Source organism: Sinocyclocheilus rhinocerous, unplaced genomic scaffold (assembly GCF_001515625.1).
Source record: "Sinocyclocheilus rhinocerous isolate Xijiao unplaced genomic scaffold, SAMN03320098_v1.1 scaffold112, whole genome shotgun sequence".
Classification (NCBI taxonomy): domain Eukaryota; kingdom Metazoa; phylum Chordata; class Actinopteri; order Cypriniformes; family Cyprinidae; genus Sinocyclocheilus; species Sinocyclocheilus rhinocerous.
This window is the reverse complement of record NW_015644008.1, coordinates 932,761-952,793: the sequence shown is the minus strand read 5'-3', so window position 1 is coordinate 952,793 and position 20,033 is coordinate 932,761. Positions and strand designations below refer to the sequence as shown.

The window sequence follows — 20,033 nt, the reverse complement described above, 5'->3', positions numbered from 1 at the left end:
TGCACTGACTGTTAAAGGGGTAATATGATGCGATTTTTCAAGTTTTCCTTTCTCTTTGGAGTGTTACAAGCTGATTGTGCATAGATAAGATCCCTTAAGTTGCAAAGACTAAAGTCTCAAATCCAAAGAGATATTCTTTATCAAAGTTAAGACCTGCCACGCCCCCTAAAACGGCTCGTTCTAACACGCCCCCACATATCTACCTCACTATGTGGAAATATTTGCATAATGCCGCCCAAATGTGCACGCAAAGAAAGAAGGCGTGGTTTCAGTAACCGCAGTTAGTGTTGAAGCAGCTATGTCAGGGAGACACTGCTTTTGCTTTCGCCTAGAAACACACACTTTATTTGGCCTTCCGAAAGTAGATGCATTTAGGTTACTTACAACAGAACAGCAATGCATTTTATGGACGACCGTTTCGTGAACCTAGGAGAGGAGGTAATTCTGACTGCGCCGCGCCGCTCACGTCCGTAGACACGGTGTAACATTTTTAACTGTTAAAACAAAAAAATATTTTTTGTTTGTCTCAATAAATTGAGTTAATTTCAAAATACAGTGGTTAAATGTAAAAAATGTTTTCTATTGCTCTTTGTTTTAAAAAAAGGTTATAAAAATGTCAATAATGATCGATACCGAACGATATGAAACATTATATCGTTGATACATTTTTTTAGCTATATCACCCAGCCCTATTCCGCACATTCAAATACAAAGCAAAAAAGCTACACTGATTACCTGAATAATAAATACAGAATAAATACAGAAATAATCAACTAAACAGTTACACTTGCAACAATTACATTTAAAGAAAGCACACCATTTGTGCTAAAATGACCTTAAATGCTAAATAATTAGGGATAGTGAAGATCCATGCAAATACACAAAATAATGTTCTTTTTAGCAACATCATATGACCCCTTTAAGATAAATGATTAGTATGCATGTTTAAATGCACTTAATATTTCTTTTTTTCCTAACATACTCTCACTGCCAATAAAGTAGCAAAAATAACATGGTAATAGCTTGTTTTGACATGTATCATGTACTTGTTGTGTGATCAGACTTCTTTAAAACTGACCTGAAGCGGCACAGAATGACCATAGCTGCGGTCAGAGACACCAGAGATGTGCTGTAGCCCACCGTATAGAGAGCCTTCACAGACGCGTAGTACATGTCCTTGGGAAGGGAAGAGAAATCTACATTAGTCATGGTTAGCAGCAGTTTAGCAGAGGTTTTTGTTTACTTTCATTTCCGTTAATGTAATACTATGAAAGCTTATTTCCGCTAAGGAATAAAAAAATAAAAGAGGTAATTGTGACTTTTTATCTCACAATCACAATTTTTATTTTGCAGTTCTGATTTTTTCATCTCACTATTCTGAGAACTGCAAGATATAAACTCGCAAGTCTTTTACCAGAATTGCAAGTTCATAACTCGCAATTGCAAGAAAATTGGGCAAATCAAGACTAAAAGCTTGTTTTTGCAAGGAATACAAAAATAAAAAAGGATAACTGCGACTTTATCTCACAGTTCTGACTTGTTCTCGAAACAAATTCTCACAAATGCAAATTATAAACTTGGAATCCTGATTAAAAAAATATCGTGCAATTCTATCTTGCAATTTTGGCAACTTTTCATCTCACAATTCTGACTTCTTTTCTTGAAATTCTACGGGGAAAAAAAAGTCAGAATTGTGAGATACAAACTGTGAGATGCTAACTTGTAATTGCGAGTTTTATAACTCGCAATTGTGAGATATAAACTTGCAATTCTGAGAAGAAAAGTCAGAAAGGTGAGAAATAAACTTGCAATTGCAAGAAAAATGTCAGATTTGTGACAAGCTTGTTTCCGTCAAGGAATAAAAAAATAAAAATAAAAAAGGTAATTGCAACTTTTTATCAGAGTTTATTTCATAATTATGTCTTCTTTTCTCACAATTCTGTGGGGGGGGGGAATCAGAATTGCGAAAATTACGAAATTTGTACAATTTTAAGAATCTGTCGGTAACACTTTATTTTAAGGTGTCCTTGTTACACATGTTACATGTACTTACTATTATAATAACAATTAATTATGCATAATTACATGCAAGTAAACCTAAGCCAAACCCTAATCCTAACCCTAACCATATAGTAAGTACATGTAGTTAATTAATATTACTCAGTACTTAAATGTATAATTACACCGTAACAAGGACACCTTAAAATAAAGTGTAACCAATCTGTCATATTGGTGGACCACTAATTTGAATTTTTATTACTCTTGTAATGACTATGGTCTCCTAAATGACTATGGTGGTTATGACCCTCATATTCTCTCAGTATATAGCTGTTCTGAGCTTGTCTCCAGATGATTTATATCATCAGTAGTTCAGTCAGATGAGAACTCACAGGCTTGGTTGTGTTGTCACCAATCAGGCATCAACGCAGCTGAGACAATCCACACTCGTTGGACCTTTACATTTATGACAGGACTCATCACATGGTTGACACTCTCCACTCTCATCCTGATATTCCCCTTTAAACACAAACATAAATCGGTTACAATTATATATTTCAGGTGTCCTTGTTACACATGTTACATGTACTTACTATTATAATAACAATTAATTATGCATAATTACATGCAAGTAAACCTAAGCCAAACCCTAATCCTAACCCTAACCATATAGTAAGTACATGTAGTTAATTAATATTACTCAGTACTTAAATGTATAATTACACCGTAACAAGGACACCTTAAAATAAAGTGTAACCAATCTGTCATATTGGTGGACCACTAATTTGAATTTTTATTACTCTTGTAATGACTATGGTCTCCTAAATGACTATGGTGGTTATGCTCATATTCTCTCAGTATACAGTTGTTCTGAGCTTGTCTCCAGATGATTTATATCATCAGTAGTTCAGTCAGATGAGATACTCACAGGCTTGGTTGTGTTGTCACCAATCATACAGGCATCAACATAAAGCGGATACGGTTCAGACCAACCGAACTCTGTACAGTTTCTGCTGATCTTGCCTAGCCCTGAAAATCAACCAGGCAACAAGCAGAACAACGATAAATCAAGCATTAGTGGAGTAATGATGCTATAATTATAAACAAATATATTCAAATAAAAAGTTATATTAAATTATAAATTTTTAATTTATCACTGTATATATTCATTCTATTTAAAACCAACAAAACAAACAAGCTATAAACAAATAAATAATATAATCCTTAGATAACATTAACCGATACAAACATTTGATTTCAATAATGCATAAGTAAATGCTGAAATTAACATTAACTAAGATTATTACACAGCTCTGTGGAATACTTGATTCTGATTGGTCAGTCACGATATTCCGAGGTATATTATTCCTCGATAATAACCGGTAAAAGGCTCATCCGGGTAACTAAAGTTGGCGCTATACACTTGCTAGGAACAGTTTTTCTTTGTGCAAGCTTAAAATATGAAAACTCAAATCAGTATTATGTGTACAATTATTTATTTACGTCATCCTGGTATACTCGCTCTCTCTCGTTTTATACAAACGCAGCTGCTGCCATTTTTGCGACGATTTTTTTGTACACTGTAATGGATTATAAGATAACTAACAAACTGTTACGATTTTAAAAGTTTCATCTAAATGGCAATAATTATTTATGTGGTGAAATGCTGTGTAATACGTGGTATGACTGTACCGTATCCCTTAAAGGGATAGTTCACCCAAAAATGAAAATTACCCCATGATTTACTCACCCTCAAGCCATTCTAGGTTTATAGGACTTTCTTCTTTCAGACGAATACAATCGGAGTTATATAAAAAAAATGTCCTGGCTCTTCCAAGCTTTATAATGGCAGTGAATGGGTGTTGAGATTTTGAAGCCCAAAAAAGTGCATCCATCCATCATAAAAAGTGCTCCACATGGCTCCAGGGGGTTAATAAAGGCCTTCTGAAGCAAATCGATGCCTTTGTGTAAGAAAAATATCCATATTTATAACTTAATAAACCGCAATCTCTAGCTTCTGCTAACTGTCGTACGTGCGTTCACGAGAGAGTGGCGTTCTAGCGGATGATGTAGGATGTAGGCATAGTGTAAGCTCCGGTGAACTAGGAAGAGCCGGGATATTTTTTAATATAACTCTGATTGTATTCGTCTGAAAGAAGAACGTCATATCCACCTAGGATGGCTTGAGGGTGAGTAAATCATGGGGTGATTTTCATTTTTGGGTGAACTATCCCTTTAAATGTCCGTCTTCACAGAAGCTTTGCGTTCAAATATTTCAACTCAAATCAATATTTCGTGTCTAATTCTTTACTTATGTGGCAAGTAGCTGCATCGGGCACATGATCACCTTGTCAGGAGTTATTCTGCGATAACAACCGGCTGGATGTACATGATCTCTTACTTAATACATACTTTAGACCAGGGGTGTCCAAACTACGGCCCGCGGGCCAAATGTCAACACAAGATGGCAGCACTACATTTTAGACCAGATGTAGCAGTAAAACGCGAGTGATATCAATTATATATATATAGGTAGAAGCATCCGGCCCCCCAGTGTTTCCACATCGTCGAATCCGGCCCTCTTTAGGAAAAGTTTGGACACCCCTGCTTTAGACGTATTTGTTAACTAATGTAGTTAACTAGTGTTAACAAATGGAACCTTGTTATAAAGTATTACCAATATTTTTTGTTAGGGGAGTATTCAAAACTAGTACTATAAAGCAACAATATATTAAAAAATAACATCATCGTTAAACATCTCTCACCCTCCTCTGGACTCATAAACTCGAAGAGCTCGGGACAGTTGACCTTCACGACCTCGCCGACACTGGCCGCCTGCCAGCAGGTCAGATCATCCCACTCCCACGGACACTCTGAAAAGAACACAACCAATCTCACATCTCACAGCAGATAGTTAGGTTTGACAAGCTGGGACTATTTTTACCAGAGATTTCAGGCCTCTTTGTTTTAGACAGTTACCACTGTATTATTTGAACGTCCTTAGAGTGCCAAGTAAATAGCATGGCATTGAATTATAATAATAATTCAAAAGCATATATAACAGATATTGAAATATCATGGTATTACAAACGGAAACGATATCTGTACCGCAACATCACCGATAATATCCTTTTTTTTGCCTCAGTCTCATAAAGCCAAATTACATCTGGACTCGTGACACTATAACCGATGTCTCCGTTTAAATCTCAATTATAGCAAAATCTTTCTAAGATTAGTCCTGGAGGGGAAGCCAAGGTGAGCGTAACTGTAACCAGCAGGGGGCGTCAGCAGCGTCTCCTGCCTGAGGACTTCAACATGATCAATAGGTGATATGGATCAGAATCCATCACTTTCACAATTGCATTTGACTCCTCGTTTCCTTCAGCTCATTACAGAAATGATTGTGGAATTAATTACAGAAATGACTCTCACTCAGTCTGGTGGCAACAAGCAAAATGATGCAAAAGATGAATTAAAGAATGTGGAGATACTTGATGCTGTCAGAATATCAACAACAGATTTCGAAGTGAATTGTAGGCAGATTTAAGGTCCGTTCACGATAACTATAAAGATAACGATAAAGATATAGTTCTAAAAATCGTTCTCAATATTAAAGTGACTTCGTGGTATTGAAGGTGGGAGAGAGCGCTGTACATTCACTCCCCCCACCTACAATCCCTGCCGGTACGAGACTCGAACCCGCAACCTTTGGGTTACGGGTCAGACTCTCTAACCATTAGGCCACGACTTCCCCTAAAGAAGTCGTGGCCTATAGTTCACACCACAACTATAACGATAACGATACAGAGGAACGATATCGTTGTGATCACTTTCAAAACGATTTTTTTTCCAGCTGATGAACGATAAAACACTGACAGCCAATCAGAATCCATCCTGCTGTAACGAGCTCAAGAATTTAAAGCGGCAGACGCATGTGCGCTTAGAATAAACAGACGATATCGTTCGCTGGTGTGGACGCTAATATCGTTATCTTTATAGTTATCTTTATAGTTATCGTTCTTGGTGTGAACGGGGCTTTAGAGTTCAGATGTGTCTATTTCTGTTCTAATTTATAACTAAATAACTAAATAAATAACAGTCTAAATATGATCTAAATAAATAAATACTATCAAATCTCAATTTCAAATAAATACAAACTAAATAAAACCTAACAAATAAATAAAAAATACAGTAAATAAATGATAAATACTATCTAGTCTCAATATGAACACTATAAATACAAACTAAATAAAAACTAATAAAAAATGAATAACTAAATACTACCATGATTCTATAAATAAATTCAATAAGTAGATACTATTGAGTTTCAATGTGAACACTATAATAAATACAACTCAATAAAATGAATAAATAAATAAATACTACCCAGATTCTATAAATAAATTCTATAAGATACAATCGAGTTTCAGCATGAACACTATAAATACAAACTAAACTGAATGAATTAATATAAATAAATTTTATAAATGAATACCATCCAATCTTAATTAATAAGAACACTATAAACTCAAATTAAATAAAAACTAACAAATGAATGAATGAATGAATATTCAAATAAATATTAAAACAATAATAATGAACAAACACTAATAAACTAATGAAATAATGTTATTGTGTCTCAATATTATCACTATAAATACTAACTAATTAACTAAATAAATATAAAACCTAAATAAAAGCAAACAAACGAATGAATGAATGAATGAATACTATCCAGATTAATTTTACTCTGACTCAGATATTTGTTTCATTTATATAAAAACTGAAGCAACATTTTAGCAGTCATTTTCCTCTGGTAACTCTCCAAGGAAAAATAACATTTCTCTGCAGCTCATTTGATAGAATTGATCACTGAAACAATAACATAATTCATGAGCATGTGCTTAGATGTTTTGCTAACTCGCAGGAAGGAATTAAGTCATAGTTACTTTGGCCGAGAGCCTGATTAACTAGACTCTGAACATTTAGTTTGATTAAAGTCTCTATAGCGACGTTCAGTTTCTCCGTCGGCAGCCTGTCTGCTCTGTCTAGCTCGAGTGAATATCAAAGTAAAGGTGGAGAGCAGTAGGTTTTGTCTGTCTGGTGGCGCATGTTCTTTCTCACAGATCTCAAATCGGTCCAGACACAAAGCCAATTATCTGAAAGGCCAAATGAGAGCTCTCTAAACCAGCGGGAGAGAGCGAGAGAGATGGAGATATAGCAAACTAACCAGATGCAGATAAAAGTGTTCATACTGACACAGAATATTGACTCTCTGAATCATTTCTGCTAGCAAACAGCTTCAGATGAACACATGTGCTCAGACTGACTCACTGCTACAAAGGTCAATGCTAGATCTTAATCAGATTTATTGGTGAGATTTTGCCGATTGGACTCAAAGACTAATCAAAGTGTGACGTCATTGATGAGTCAGGAGCCCTGAGGACGTACGGCTGCTCTAGCGTAACATCATTACAGCTTCATTCAAGAGCATTTTGAAAGTGTAGAATATGCTATGTTTGAATACTAACACACTATGCTTACTAGTTTTGAAAAATAGTTTTTTTTAAACTAAAAATCACTTTTAATTGAAATAAAGCTGAAATAAAATGATCTAAAAAAAGATGAATAATTTAAAATGAAAAACTGATAACTGAAACAGGTTTAAGTACTAAAAGTAAAAAAGAAATACATATAAATGTAAGCTATTTAAGCTAAAAATATATATTTTAAAGAAATAAAAATGACAAAATTAATAAAACTAACTAAAACTAAAATGAAAACTAAAAACTAAAAGCTAATTCAAAATATAAATAAATACCATAGTACTATAATAAAACTGTAATAGTATATAAATAATATTAAATTAATGCTGTCACATGAGCTCATTATATTGTACGTTTAATTCAACATAGGGCAACCAGTTATCACCTTTCAAATATGATATTATCTTTATTTTTTACATTTTGGTTAATTTTAGGCCATTTTTATTTATAAGTCTCTCCAATGGAATCAATAATTGGAGAAAAATTGATGTACAAATGGATCCAAATCATTCAAAAGTTAAAAAAGGGTAAAACAGTAAAGGCATCATTCAAAATAATTTTTAATAAAAAATGTTCATATATATATATTTTCTATTTTAATATATTTAAAAATGTCATTTATTCCTGTGATGTTAAAGTTTTATTATATTATAACTATAAAAGTATATAATAAATATTAGAAGTATTGTAACATATAAAAGTATAGAAATAATACAGTCACATTATGTTGCATGTTAATTCAACAAGGGAAAGTCTGTTAAGCTCCAAGGCTGCATTTATTTGATCAAAAATAGTTATAAAATAGTATTATGAAATATTAAAATGGTTTTCTATTTTAATATATTTAAAAATGTCATTTATTCCTGTGATGTTAAAGTTTTATTATATTATAACTATAAAAGTATATAATAAATATTAGAAGTATTATAACATATAAAAGTATAGAAATAATACAGTCACATTATGTTGCATGTTAATTCAACAAGTGGCATCCAGCTATTCCTTTTGAAATAAGATATTATCAGCATTTGAAAAAAAAAAAACAGTTATTTGACATTTTTAACCCAATTTTGTGTAAAATGTCTGACCGTTTGGCAGTCCAATCAAAAATGAATCAAGATGAATATCATAAAAATTACAGTTGTAATTACAGTTACAATTATTCTGTGTTATAACGCTCATGTTCTAAATGACACTATCACTCTCGCTCACTTTCTCTTTTGTCTCAATTTCTCTCTCTCACACACACTTGCTTTTTCTGTCTGCATCTGTCAATCTCATTTTCTCCCCCTTCTTGCAAACGTGGCTGTTTTATTTCCAGCTGAATGATTTTCTGTCTGCGCAGCGATGAGCCTGCTGTGCTTTAAGGAACACGAGAGGACGAAGATCAATGAAGCGTTATTTGACATTTTTAACCCAATTTTGTGTAAAATGTCTGACCGTTTGGCAGTCCAATCAAAAATGAATCAAGATGAATATCATAAAAATTACAGTTGTAATTACAGTTACAATTATTCTGTGTTATAACGCTCATGTTCTAAATGACACTATCACTCTCGCTCACTTTCTCTTTTGTCTCAATTTCTCTCTCTCACACACACTTGCTTTTTCTGTCTGCATCTGTCAATCTCATTTTCTCCCCCTTCTTGCAAACGTGGCTGTTTTATTTCCAGCTGAATGATTTTCTGTCTGCGCAGCGATGAGCGTGCTGTGCTTTAAGGAACACGAGAGGACAAAGATCAATGAAGCAGATGTAAACAGGCGGAACATAGAGGTCATTCCTCCAAAATACTCCCAGTTCAAAAACACAGAGCATTCGGACACAAAAGTCACACGCAAAAAGGTCAATGCATTACATTCGCAAAATATCGAACCAAGCAGCATTTACTTAAGAAAAATAGCACAAACACACATTTAAAACTAAATATTTGATACATTTAAATGTATTTAAAGGTATAAATTGCAGGTCCCTGTGCTCAGAATGACCTTGAGTTCACTAAAGCCATATTTTGCAGCTACTGTACAACATCATTCCCCACAAATGAGAGCTTTGAGTTTAACAAGGTCTTCAGTTACTGCAGTTTGAATGAATGGTTTTCAGATATCTTGAAACTGACGCTTAATTCTCTGCTGGTAAGCATGTTGCTCTCCGTTGCGGTTGAGGATACTATTGTCGTCTAATTAGCTTAACCGCCCCAGAGGATGCTGATTGGATGGCTAAAATTTGCCAAGAATTTAATGGCTCTGAAGTGAGGCTGAAAAGGGAGATGTCTGAACACACATAGCCAGATATTTTACATCCTTTTACATCAAATTTGTTAAAATTACTAGTTAATTTTGCACTTTACAGTGCATTTTCAGTTTAAAACTACTGGGGAAAAAAACAATTCATATTAATTAACATTTAGGTTTGTACACTCTGTCGTTCAAAGGTTTGGGGTCAGTAAGATTTTTTTATTTATTTGTTGCTTTTCTCATGCTCACTAAGACTTCAATTAAAAATACAGTAAAAACAGTAATATTGTGAAATATTTTTACAATTTAAAATAAAAATCACGGGCGTTTCCTCCGAGGAGGCAAGGGAGGCAGTGTTTCCTCAAAATACTGGATGAGAAAAAAAAAAATTTGTAGAACAAAAATGAAACAATGGCCATATTACAAAGTATAACATTAAAAAGTGTATAAATCACTCATTTTTCTAAAGTAACACTGTCCAACAGCGACACCCACAGGTACAGTTACAGCGGAGGCTCGCCTCCCCTGAGCACATTGACTATTAAAGGGGTCATATGATGTTGCTAAAAAGAACATTATGTTGTGTATTTGGTGTAATGCAATGTGTTTATGCGGTTTAAGGTTCAAAAAACACATTATTTTCCACATAATGTACATTATTGTTTCTCCTCTATGCCCCACCTTTCTGGTCTTAACTTTTATAAAGAATATCTCTTTGGGTTTGAGACTTTAGTCATTGCAACTTTAGGGATCTTATCTATTCACAAACAGCTTGTAACACTCCAAAGAGAAAGGAAAATTTGAAATTGCATCATATGACCCCTTTAACAGAGACCCCATAGCGTGCTGTGACTTTTCTGGGGGGTAATTGAGAATGAATGGGGGAAAGTCACGTGAGAGGAGGCAATGCCTCCATCGTGATATGATTGGATGTGACTGGCTATGTTAGGCTGTGATTGGTTCATGCGATAAATCCCGCCTCTTGTTGTTGTGCGAGTTCCGCGTTCGTGAATCAGTCTGAATGAACAATATAATGCCGCTAATGGGAAGACTAATTAAAAAAACAACTCACACACAGATAAAACCACCTTGTTACGTCAAAATAAGACTTAAAATGGCATGAAAACATGATCTGTAGGAGTTTTTAGTGAGCAATCAGCTTGATGAAATTTGATGACTGATGATCTGAAAAATTCTAAAATAGTTAAAAGTTAACTATTAAAAAGAATAGCTGAACATAAGTTCACAAATAACATATATTGTTTAAATTATACTGCTGTGTTATTATCTTAATAAATGTAAAATGCTTAAACACTAACTTGATGAGATTAATACATGACTTTAATAATAAATAAAATATTGATTACATTGTTGTTAAAGTAAAAATATAAAATAGAATTGTGTTTTTTTTGTTGTTTTTTGGATAGTCTAAGTAATGTTTATTTAACCAAGAAAATGTGACTGGGCAATGAATTTGCATTTGATTAAAAAAAAAAAAACTTTGAGGACTTTGCCTCCTCATTTCCGAACACCACCGCACACCACTGGTAAAAATGTAATTTATTCCTGTGAGTCAAAGCTGAATTTTCAGCATCATTACTCCAGTCTTCAGTGTCACATGATCAGTCAGAAATCATTCTAATATGCTGCTTTGCTGCTCAAGAAACATTTCTGATTATTATAAATGCTGAAAACAGTTGTGCGGATTCATATTTTTGTGGAAACGGTAACACAGTAATTTTTCTTTTCCAGGATTATTTGATGAATTGAAAGTTCAAAAGAACAGCATTTATTTGAAAAATAAATATTTTGTAACATTATGTCTTTACTGCCATTTTTAATCAATTTACTGCATCCTTGCTGAATAAAAGGATTTATTTCCTTTAAGAAAAAAAGCAGCATGTAATATATGACTTTACTGTCATTTTTAATCAATTTATTTAATCCTAAAATTGATTGCCTTTTGAAATTAAGCTCTATTTACTGCTGATTTCTGAAATGAAAAGGTGTATTTGCTCAGAAAATAATAGCAATGACAATATACAGCACATCTGGTTAAGGTGGATTGCAGCTGGTTATTGAAAAACATGCAGGTTTTTGCACTGAAATTCGACATGTAAATCTTTTACCGCAACTCAAGCTGTTTTACACCTTATAATCTGTTATTTTCTGCTCCAGTCAGAACTATCTGGAGTGTCCTTGAGGCTGCAAACATATGAGTCAGAGTCAAAGTGCTTTCTCTCCATCTTCCTCTCGGCCCATTTATCCACATCCCGCTGGATGAGTCCTCCAGCTCTCACAAAAATAACTTCTCTTCTCTGTAATTGCTGACAGGTGTCACAGCCCTGCTTCCTGTTTACCACAATACCTGAATACCTCTATAGGGGACGGATGACACATTTAGTACACAGCGACCGAAATGAATCCAGTGAACGCAAGTTCTAGTTAATTTAGTGCTTATATTGAAACTCTGGGAGAGATGGAGAATCATGACTAATTCTTTCAGAAGAAGGACTGATATCGAGATGGGAAGTACAGAATGGAAAACACGCTAGATGGAATGTTGCATTGTGACATATTCGAATCATTTCCATGAATTCAAGTGTTCATTTCAGTGAATCGCCTAAAAAAAATGATTCAAGCAGTTCTTTGATGATTGCTGACATCCCCGTCTGGCATATTACATGATCTTACACAGTCCAATAAGGCCATATGGATGCAAAAACTACAGTTCTGTTCATCATAAAATCCTAAAGAAAAATGTATCACATTTTCCACAAGAATATTCAACAGTTTTAACATTGATGATAATAAGAAATGTTTCTTAAGCAGTAAATCAGCATATTAGAATGATTTCTGAAGGATCATGTGACACTGAAGACTGGAGTAATGATGCTGAAAATTCAGCTGCGCATCACAGCAATAAATTACATTTTAAAATATATTCACATAGAAAAGTTATTTTAAATTGTAATAATATTTCACTTTTTTTTTTTTACTGGTTTTACTGTATTTTTCATCTAATAAATGCAGCCGTGGTGCGCATAAGGGACTTCTTTCAAGAACAATATCTTATCAACCCCAAACTTTAGAACAGTAGTGTACCAAAAAGTTTTGCCTGATTTAATCAAATTATATTTATTAAAAAAATAGCATTTTTATAGAAACCAGCTATTAAAGTAACTTATATTTTGACCCATCAGCCGAAATCTTTCTTTACAAAAATGCTCTTATTATCAGCTCACTCATCAGCTCGCGGTTCACTGTGATTCAGACATGTGCAAAGGAGGCGGCTCTGTTTTGATGCAGTTAGATTGAAAATTACTCTAGAAAGGGAAAACTTCAGCTGTTATCATTTCCTGTTCATCTTTCACACTGTAATTGGAAGATTAAACGCACTGGATTATGTAACAGAATTCCATACTAGATGTACACTTGACATTTTGCCACATTTGCTCATCTGTATATTCCATGCATATACTCTGTATACATAGTATACTATACAGTGGGTTAGATAGTCTTCGCTCTCTTACCAAACTTTTCGTCATCTTTTGTGTCGTGCAGAGCGATTCGCTCCAAGCATCTCTCCTCCTCACGTTTGATGACGCAGTTGGAGATCTCTGAATGTATGGGCCACATCTGGATCAACAAACAGACAAAACACATAAATAAACCAGAACAACACAAGAGCAGGATGAACAAACAGCAGCTGAATTCATGCCACAAAAACGTTTCCACTAACAACTTGCCTGCATATAATCAAGATGAAAATCAACCTGCAAAATCTGTGCTGGTCCCGTCCAGTGTTGGGGAAAGTTACTTTTAAAAGTAATGCATTACAATATTGCATTACTCCATAAAAAAAGTAACTAATTACGTTACTTAGTTACTTTTTATGGAAAGTAATGCATTACGTTACTTTTGCGTTACTTTTTAAATCTGGTCAGGGCTTGCCTGTTTGTTTTTAAAATAAAAGAGTTCTATTTTTGGCAAATATAAAAGCCGTTTCACACCAAAAGTGAAATGAATAAGCCTCAGGCTGAAGGAAATTTAAATTTACGTCCGTACAGTAGAATGCAGAAGAAGAAATTTCAACACTTCAGCAATAAAAAAGCGTTTGTCTAGAGTAATTTTTGCTTATTAGTATGGTTGAACTGGATCATCGAAGGTCAGAAGCAAAGACATTGGTTAATAGAATGGGATTAAATACATAAAGGATATTTGTGTTGTTTAACATTTAATTATTGCAGGTTTGCGTCATATTCTGAGTTGCATTATTTTTATTCATTTTGAGGAATACTGAATCCGTGTTTTTTTTTTTTTTGTGAGTGAGTGAGTGAGATGAATGAATGCATATTCATATTTATTTTATAACTACAGTAATATCTTTGGATTTCTCTCAACATGGGGACAGGAGAGCTGTCAATCAATAAATTGGAAAAAAAGTAACTTGCGTTACTTATTTGAAAAAGTAACTCAGATATTCTCTTGTAAATTAAAAAGTAATGCGTTACTTTACTAGTTACTTAAAGTAATCTGATTACGTAACTCGCATTACTTGTAATGAGTTACCCCCAACACTGGTCCCGTCTACCTCTCTGGGGGTAAATAAAAAAAACTTTCACACACTTTATCTTTTATAGAAGTTGTGTTATTTCTGTCTTTGCTGTCAGAAGGGTTTGTTACTGTGTTGGATTGAATGTCCATCTCTGTAAAAATCCAGCTAAAACCGGTTGTCCTAAACCCTTTTGAACCAGTAAAAAAAACCTGCTACCATGTTTCAAAACCAGCTTGATCACCTTAAACCCGTATGACCTGGTTTGAAATCTTTGTATACTCCACATCCAGCCAAACGTCTGTAACCATCAAGAAGACATGGAGGAACAGTGATGGTTGTGATATGATATCTGTTGATCATGAAGCATACGTTTAATTGGTTTAAAGGAATAGATCACCCAGAAATGTAAATTTGCTGAAAATTTACTCTCTCTCAGGCCACCCAAGATTAGGATGAGTTTGTTTCTTCATCAGAACAGATTTGGAGAAATTTAGCATTGCATCACTTGCTCACCAATGGATCCTCTGCAGTGAATGGGTGCCGTCAGAATGAGAGTCCAAACAGCTGATAAAAACAATCACAATAATCCATCTTGATGGATTTTTCTTACAAACACACAGCGTTTCACATCACAAGATGTTAATTGATTGATTGGAGTGGATTATTATGATGTTTTTATCAGCTGTTCCAATGGATACTCTGCAGTGAATGGGTGCCGTCAGAATGAGAGTCCAAACAGCTGATAAAAACAATCACAATAATCCATCTTGATGGATTTTTCTTACAAACACACAGCGTTTCACATCACAAGATGTTAATTGATTGATTGGAGTGGATTATTATGATGTTTTTATCAGCTGTTTGGACTCTCATTCTGACGGCACCCATTCACTGCAGATGATCCATTGGTGAGCAAGTGATGCAATGCTAAATTTCTCCAAATATGTTCTGATGAAGAAACAAAGTCATCTACATATTGGATGACCTGAGGGTGAGTAAATATTCAGTAAATTTCCATTTTTGGTTGAACTATTCCTTTAAAATGTATAGCAATGTGTGGAGGTTTCTTTTAACATGCACAGATAAAAAGAAATGTGGTGTCAAAAATGCAAAACAGTGATTTGTCTGTAGTAGGGTGTGAATTATACAGCACAATAAATCTAAAACAAAGTGCCAAATAATGACATTACATGATGTACTGTCCATTGATCCGAATGGAAAGCACTTGAGCAGCCAACTGTTGCTATGGTTACCTCCCCTGCAACTTACTGAAAATACACACTCTGAGTAACTTGTAATCTAATGTTTGTGGTTACTGAAATGTTATGCGAAAGTCCTAAAATTAATTATGTAAAATGAGGCATTTAATATTTCAGATATATACACTTGACCCCTTATACCCAACCTTTCGTTTGGCCTTCCTTTGGGACGTTCAGGCCTTAATTGTCAGGGGTCAGGGGTCAGAGCTCAAAATCGCCAATCTAAAAGGATCCTGTCTGCAGTCTGGATTCCAACAAAAATAAAACCTTCCCAGAAACACAAATAATTTAATAAATGACGGTTCCCTTTTCGTTGCTACTGACCACACTGTGTCATCTGGATTCTGAATTCTACTGCATTTATAGACTCAAATACTAGGTTTTAATTAGACTTAATACAGGTGTATCATTATTTTTTACTGAGTATATCAATAAACACATGCATGTAAAATACTGCGCTTTGGCATTTAAAAAATTAGGAAAAAAAAATACACATACATAACCATTTTTTCTTAGTGTGAAGAACATTTTAAAAATTCTAAACAACCTTTTTTCCACTATAAAGACTTCTTTGTGCAATTGAAAGGCTCCATGGATTTTAAAGGTGAACCAACAAAGAACCTTTATTTTAAGTGTGAAGATATAGAGGTGAAATTAAATCACTATATAAGAGCAACATCGGAGCAATATTTTTCAATGGACTTATTATGCAAATCAACAAAACCCTCCATTCAAACATCTTTTCTCTTTATTTTGATTAAAGATAACATGCTCGTTTGTTACCTCACTGTAGGGAAATTACCAAGAAGTCTTTTATCACACCACAGTTATCACAAAACCTCAGAATGTGTTTTTCTTCTTCTTTTAAAAGTCAACCTTTCAGATATGCTTTGAAACTGGTAGTGGAACTAAAACAGAACTAGTTTTTGTATTTTCTGCTTGCCTGTTCACAATGCTAGTGTGTTTCGCCAGAGTAGTAACACTCTGGTGAAACACACTAGCATTGTGAACACTGAAGAAGAAAATACAAAAACTAGTTCTGTTTTAGTGCTACTACCTGTTTCCAAGGTGTCCACAAGTTAATGTTAATTTCAACATGTACTAATACATTTTTAAAATCAAAACTTAAATCTGTTAATATTACTTAATGAATCTGAGCTAACATGAACTAAGGACAGGTGTATTTTTATGAGCTAACATTAACAAAGATTCATAAATACTGTAACAAATGTATTGCTCATTATTAGTTATTGCTAGTTAATGCATTAACTGAGGTTAACTAAGGAAGGTAAAGTGTAAGTGTAAAAGTGTAAAAAAAAATGAATCTATTAAAAATGTTGCCTTGGCAACTAACTGAAATAAGTTTAAGAACTAAAATTATTGAAAATAAACTTGAAAATGGAAATTAATAAAAACAAACTGAAATAAAAATAAAAATAAATTAAACCAACATAGTAATAGTAAAAAAAAAAAAAACCTAATAAAACTGACAAAAGCACAGAAATATTTTTTATAAATTAAACTAAAATTAAAATGAAAAATAAATAAATAAATAAAAGCTAATTTAGAACATTAATATAAACTATAACAGTATATAAATCATACTTAAATAATACTTGTGGTTGCTAGGGTGTTCTGAATGGTTGCTAGGGCACTGGTAGCTGCTTTCTATGGTTTTCTGGATGGATGCTTAAAGTCTTTGGTCTCTAAATATGGCTATTTTATAGTCTACCAGACAAAATCATGACACCCAATGTTTAATAATGAGGGTTAGGGGTTTGTTCAAAACACTAACTTTAAATAAGCAATTGTAATAGTAATTCATTAAACGTCAATAATGGTCACATTTGTGAAATATAATCATGTAAATCTATGGCCCAACACAGGCCCAAAGAAGAAAAATATGTGTCCGTCTCTGCTCTTACCAGGCTGATGATGAGGAAGAGGCTGAGGAAGGACTCTCTAGTCATGTGTCTATGCATTCTGCTCACGATTGTTCCCAGAGATCTCACACACAACCTTATAAAGCCTAAAAGAGAAGGAACATTGTTTTAAAACACACACACACAGACACAGAGCTGCTTCAGTACTCCTGGCCACATCATAATACACTGCAGCACAGTGGCTGACGCTCAGTCTGGATCCACAATAACACTGAATCACCCTTACGTTCTTTATTATATACAACCCCATCCAAAATAATCAAATCTCTGATCGCTGAAGTGTGCAGGGTCAATGCGGAGGGAGGGCCGAGTGGGCAGGAGTTTACGGGAAATGTGTGTCAGCCAGATTTACTGATCCACAGCGAATCTAAGAAGGTATAAAATCCCTTAAGACAGGACCTCTGTGAGGATAGTGAACGGTCTCCGAGCCCCCGCCGTCTTACTCATCTTTCTTAGATCCCCAAAAAAGGAATAAATGGATGAATCATAGCGAATAAAACACACACTAAAACACACACATAGACAAGAACGAGTAGTGATTCAATTACATGCAACTGCAGAACTCCTAACTTGCATGATCAGAAAAACAAGATGATCTGATGCTGAAAAGAATCAGATATTACACTGTTTTCCTCCCAATGAACCTCTGATTATTTGTTCTGGTTGTATGTGAATGCTTTACATTCACTGCAGTTCTCAAGTCTACAAACGCCAATTTCAGTAGAAAATGTACATCTAAATGTTTTTTCTTGCACATTTCTCCCTTCTCTGTGCTATTTTTGTAACCCTTGTGGGATGCAAACAACAGGCACTTCAAGGAGAGAAAGACAGTTGAGTGTCAATCAAACAGAAGGTTTTTTTTATGAATGCAAAACACACAGTGGCTCTGATAACCATCATAATGAGAAGCACAGGGCTGAACAGGGCTCTGTTTCTGAATGGGCTCTGTGCTCTTGAAGGCACAACAGCATCTGGCAATAATAATAACGGTCATTTAACATTGTATGTTCTAGTATATTTTTATACGGCTAATGCTATTGTGACCTACTGTATTGCTACATGAATTCCTGTAACACAAGAGAGAAAAGCATCACATTTGCAGTACCTAATGAATTGAAATGACTTAATATGGTTCATAATGTCAAAACATTACAAGGTCAAAAGTGTGCAAGGCTTCTCAATAAAATGGAGGTGGTTCCTATACATGCACTTTAAAAAAAAATCTGATTCATTTCGAGGCAATAATCTGAATGGGAATATACAGTGGTTGGGTTTGTTTTGCATGAATGTGAAGGCAGCATTAATGTGTGCTGTGACTCACTGCATGCCTTCATATTCACTGCAGAAATCTGGATTGATTTACTGATGATGGTGTGAGGCGTTAGAGAAAGACAACAGACCTAATGCACGAGAGAAACCATCAGAATTGGCTGATTATTGGCTTTACACAGGTGATTTGCTGTAAATGACACTTGCAACATTTTTTTTCTGGCTCAAAACACACAAGTTTGCTTCATGAGGTGCATATCAGTGTATTGGATTGTATTTCACCCCAAAAGAAATCAAATGCATTCAATGGCTTTTTATGACACAATATATATTCTGCATTATTTTCAGTACAATTCAACTCATTTTCTCCCTAGTTTTCATTGTTAAGTCTCACCATGCTTAACTTTTGAGGTTTGGCTGTGAATCTCATTATTCTTAATGATGGTTCGCATTAGATTCTCATTACTGTAACAAAGCAATGAAATCATCCTGTCTGGTCAGTTTATTTTTTATTAAAATCAGTCGATTTTAAAGGTGGTACAACAAATACAGCCTTGAAATATATTAATAATATTACTGTTTAAATGATATAGAATTATTTTCTGCAATACAGTCAATGGAACCGTGATGCATTGTAATGAAAATATTAATGCAAATATAATTTAGTATTGTTTCCTTTTAATTTGGGGGTGAAATGTGGTTCATGAGATGCATCCATTTACAGCTCACGCTGAACAACGGTTTGCGACAAACACGTTTTGGATGCATTAAAATGCATCCTTTTAAAGTCATGATGTGGATGAATCGGTACATTATAACCCACAAATCATCTTTAAATTATTGAACTGAACGTATATCCAACAAAGCAAAGCCCAATGATCTCTGCGGTCTCTGAATATTCACTCATCTTACATTAACAATTAATCCGTCTGTAGAAACACGCGTGAAGCGAATAAGAAACACGCCGTTGACAATCGTGTATTATTGTGAACGGAGGTCGCCCGCATTCAGTGTATGGCTGTAGCGTCAGACTGCGATCAATGACTGAAGAAACGCGAAGAAGAAGCGCAAACTCACCATCACAGAATGACTCACGATATAACCCCTCTTCTTCGTTATAACGTCTGCAAAGCGACGGTTCGATTCGTGCCCCTGCGATTTCAACTTTGTCATCCGCGTCTCACATCGACAGACTGGAGTAATGAAGGTCTGTGGAGCACTAGAG

The 20,033-nt window shown here is 34.5% G+C and overlaps 1 protein-coding gene across 1 annotated transcript in view; it reads right to left on the bottom strand.

The window, feature by feature from the left end:
• Window positions 1-18,885, bottom strand: part of LOC107757791 (pituitary adenylate cyclase-activating polypeptide type I receptor-like) — a 27,771-nt gene extending 8,886 nt beyond the window's left edge. Inside the window, exons 1-6 of the mRNA XM_016575367.1 lie at window positions 18,861-18,885; window positions 17,522-17,625; window positions 13,313-13,418; window positions 4,764-4,871; window positions 2,927-3,027; window positions 1,075-1,176 (exon numbers count right to left, since the gene is read on the bottom strand). Of these exons, the coding sequence (XP_016430853.1) occupies window positions 1,075-1,176; window positions 2,927-3,027; window positions 4,764-4,871; window positions 13,313-13,418; window positions 17,522-17,625; window positions 18,861-18,873 (534 nt within the window). The 5' untranslated portion in view covers window positions 18,874-18,885. The remainder of the gene's footprint in view (window positions 1-1,074; window positions 1,177-2,926; window positions 3,028-4,763; window positions 4,872-13,312; window positions 13,419-17,521; window positions 17,626-18,860) is intronic.
• Between the last annotated feature and the right edge of the window lie 1,148 nt (window positions 18,886-20,033).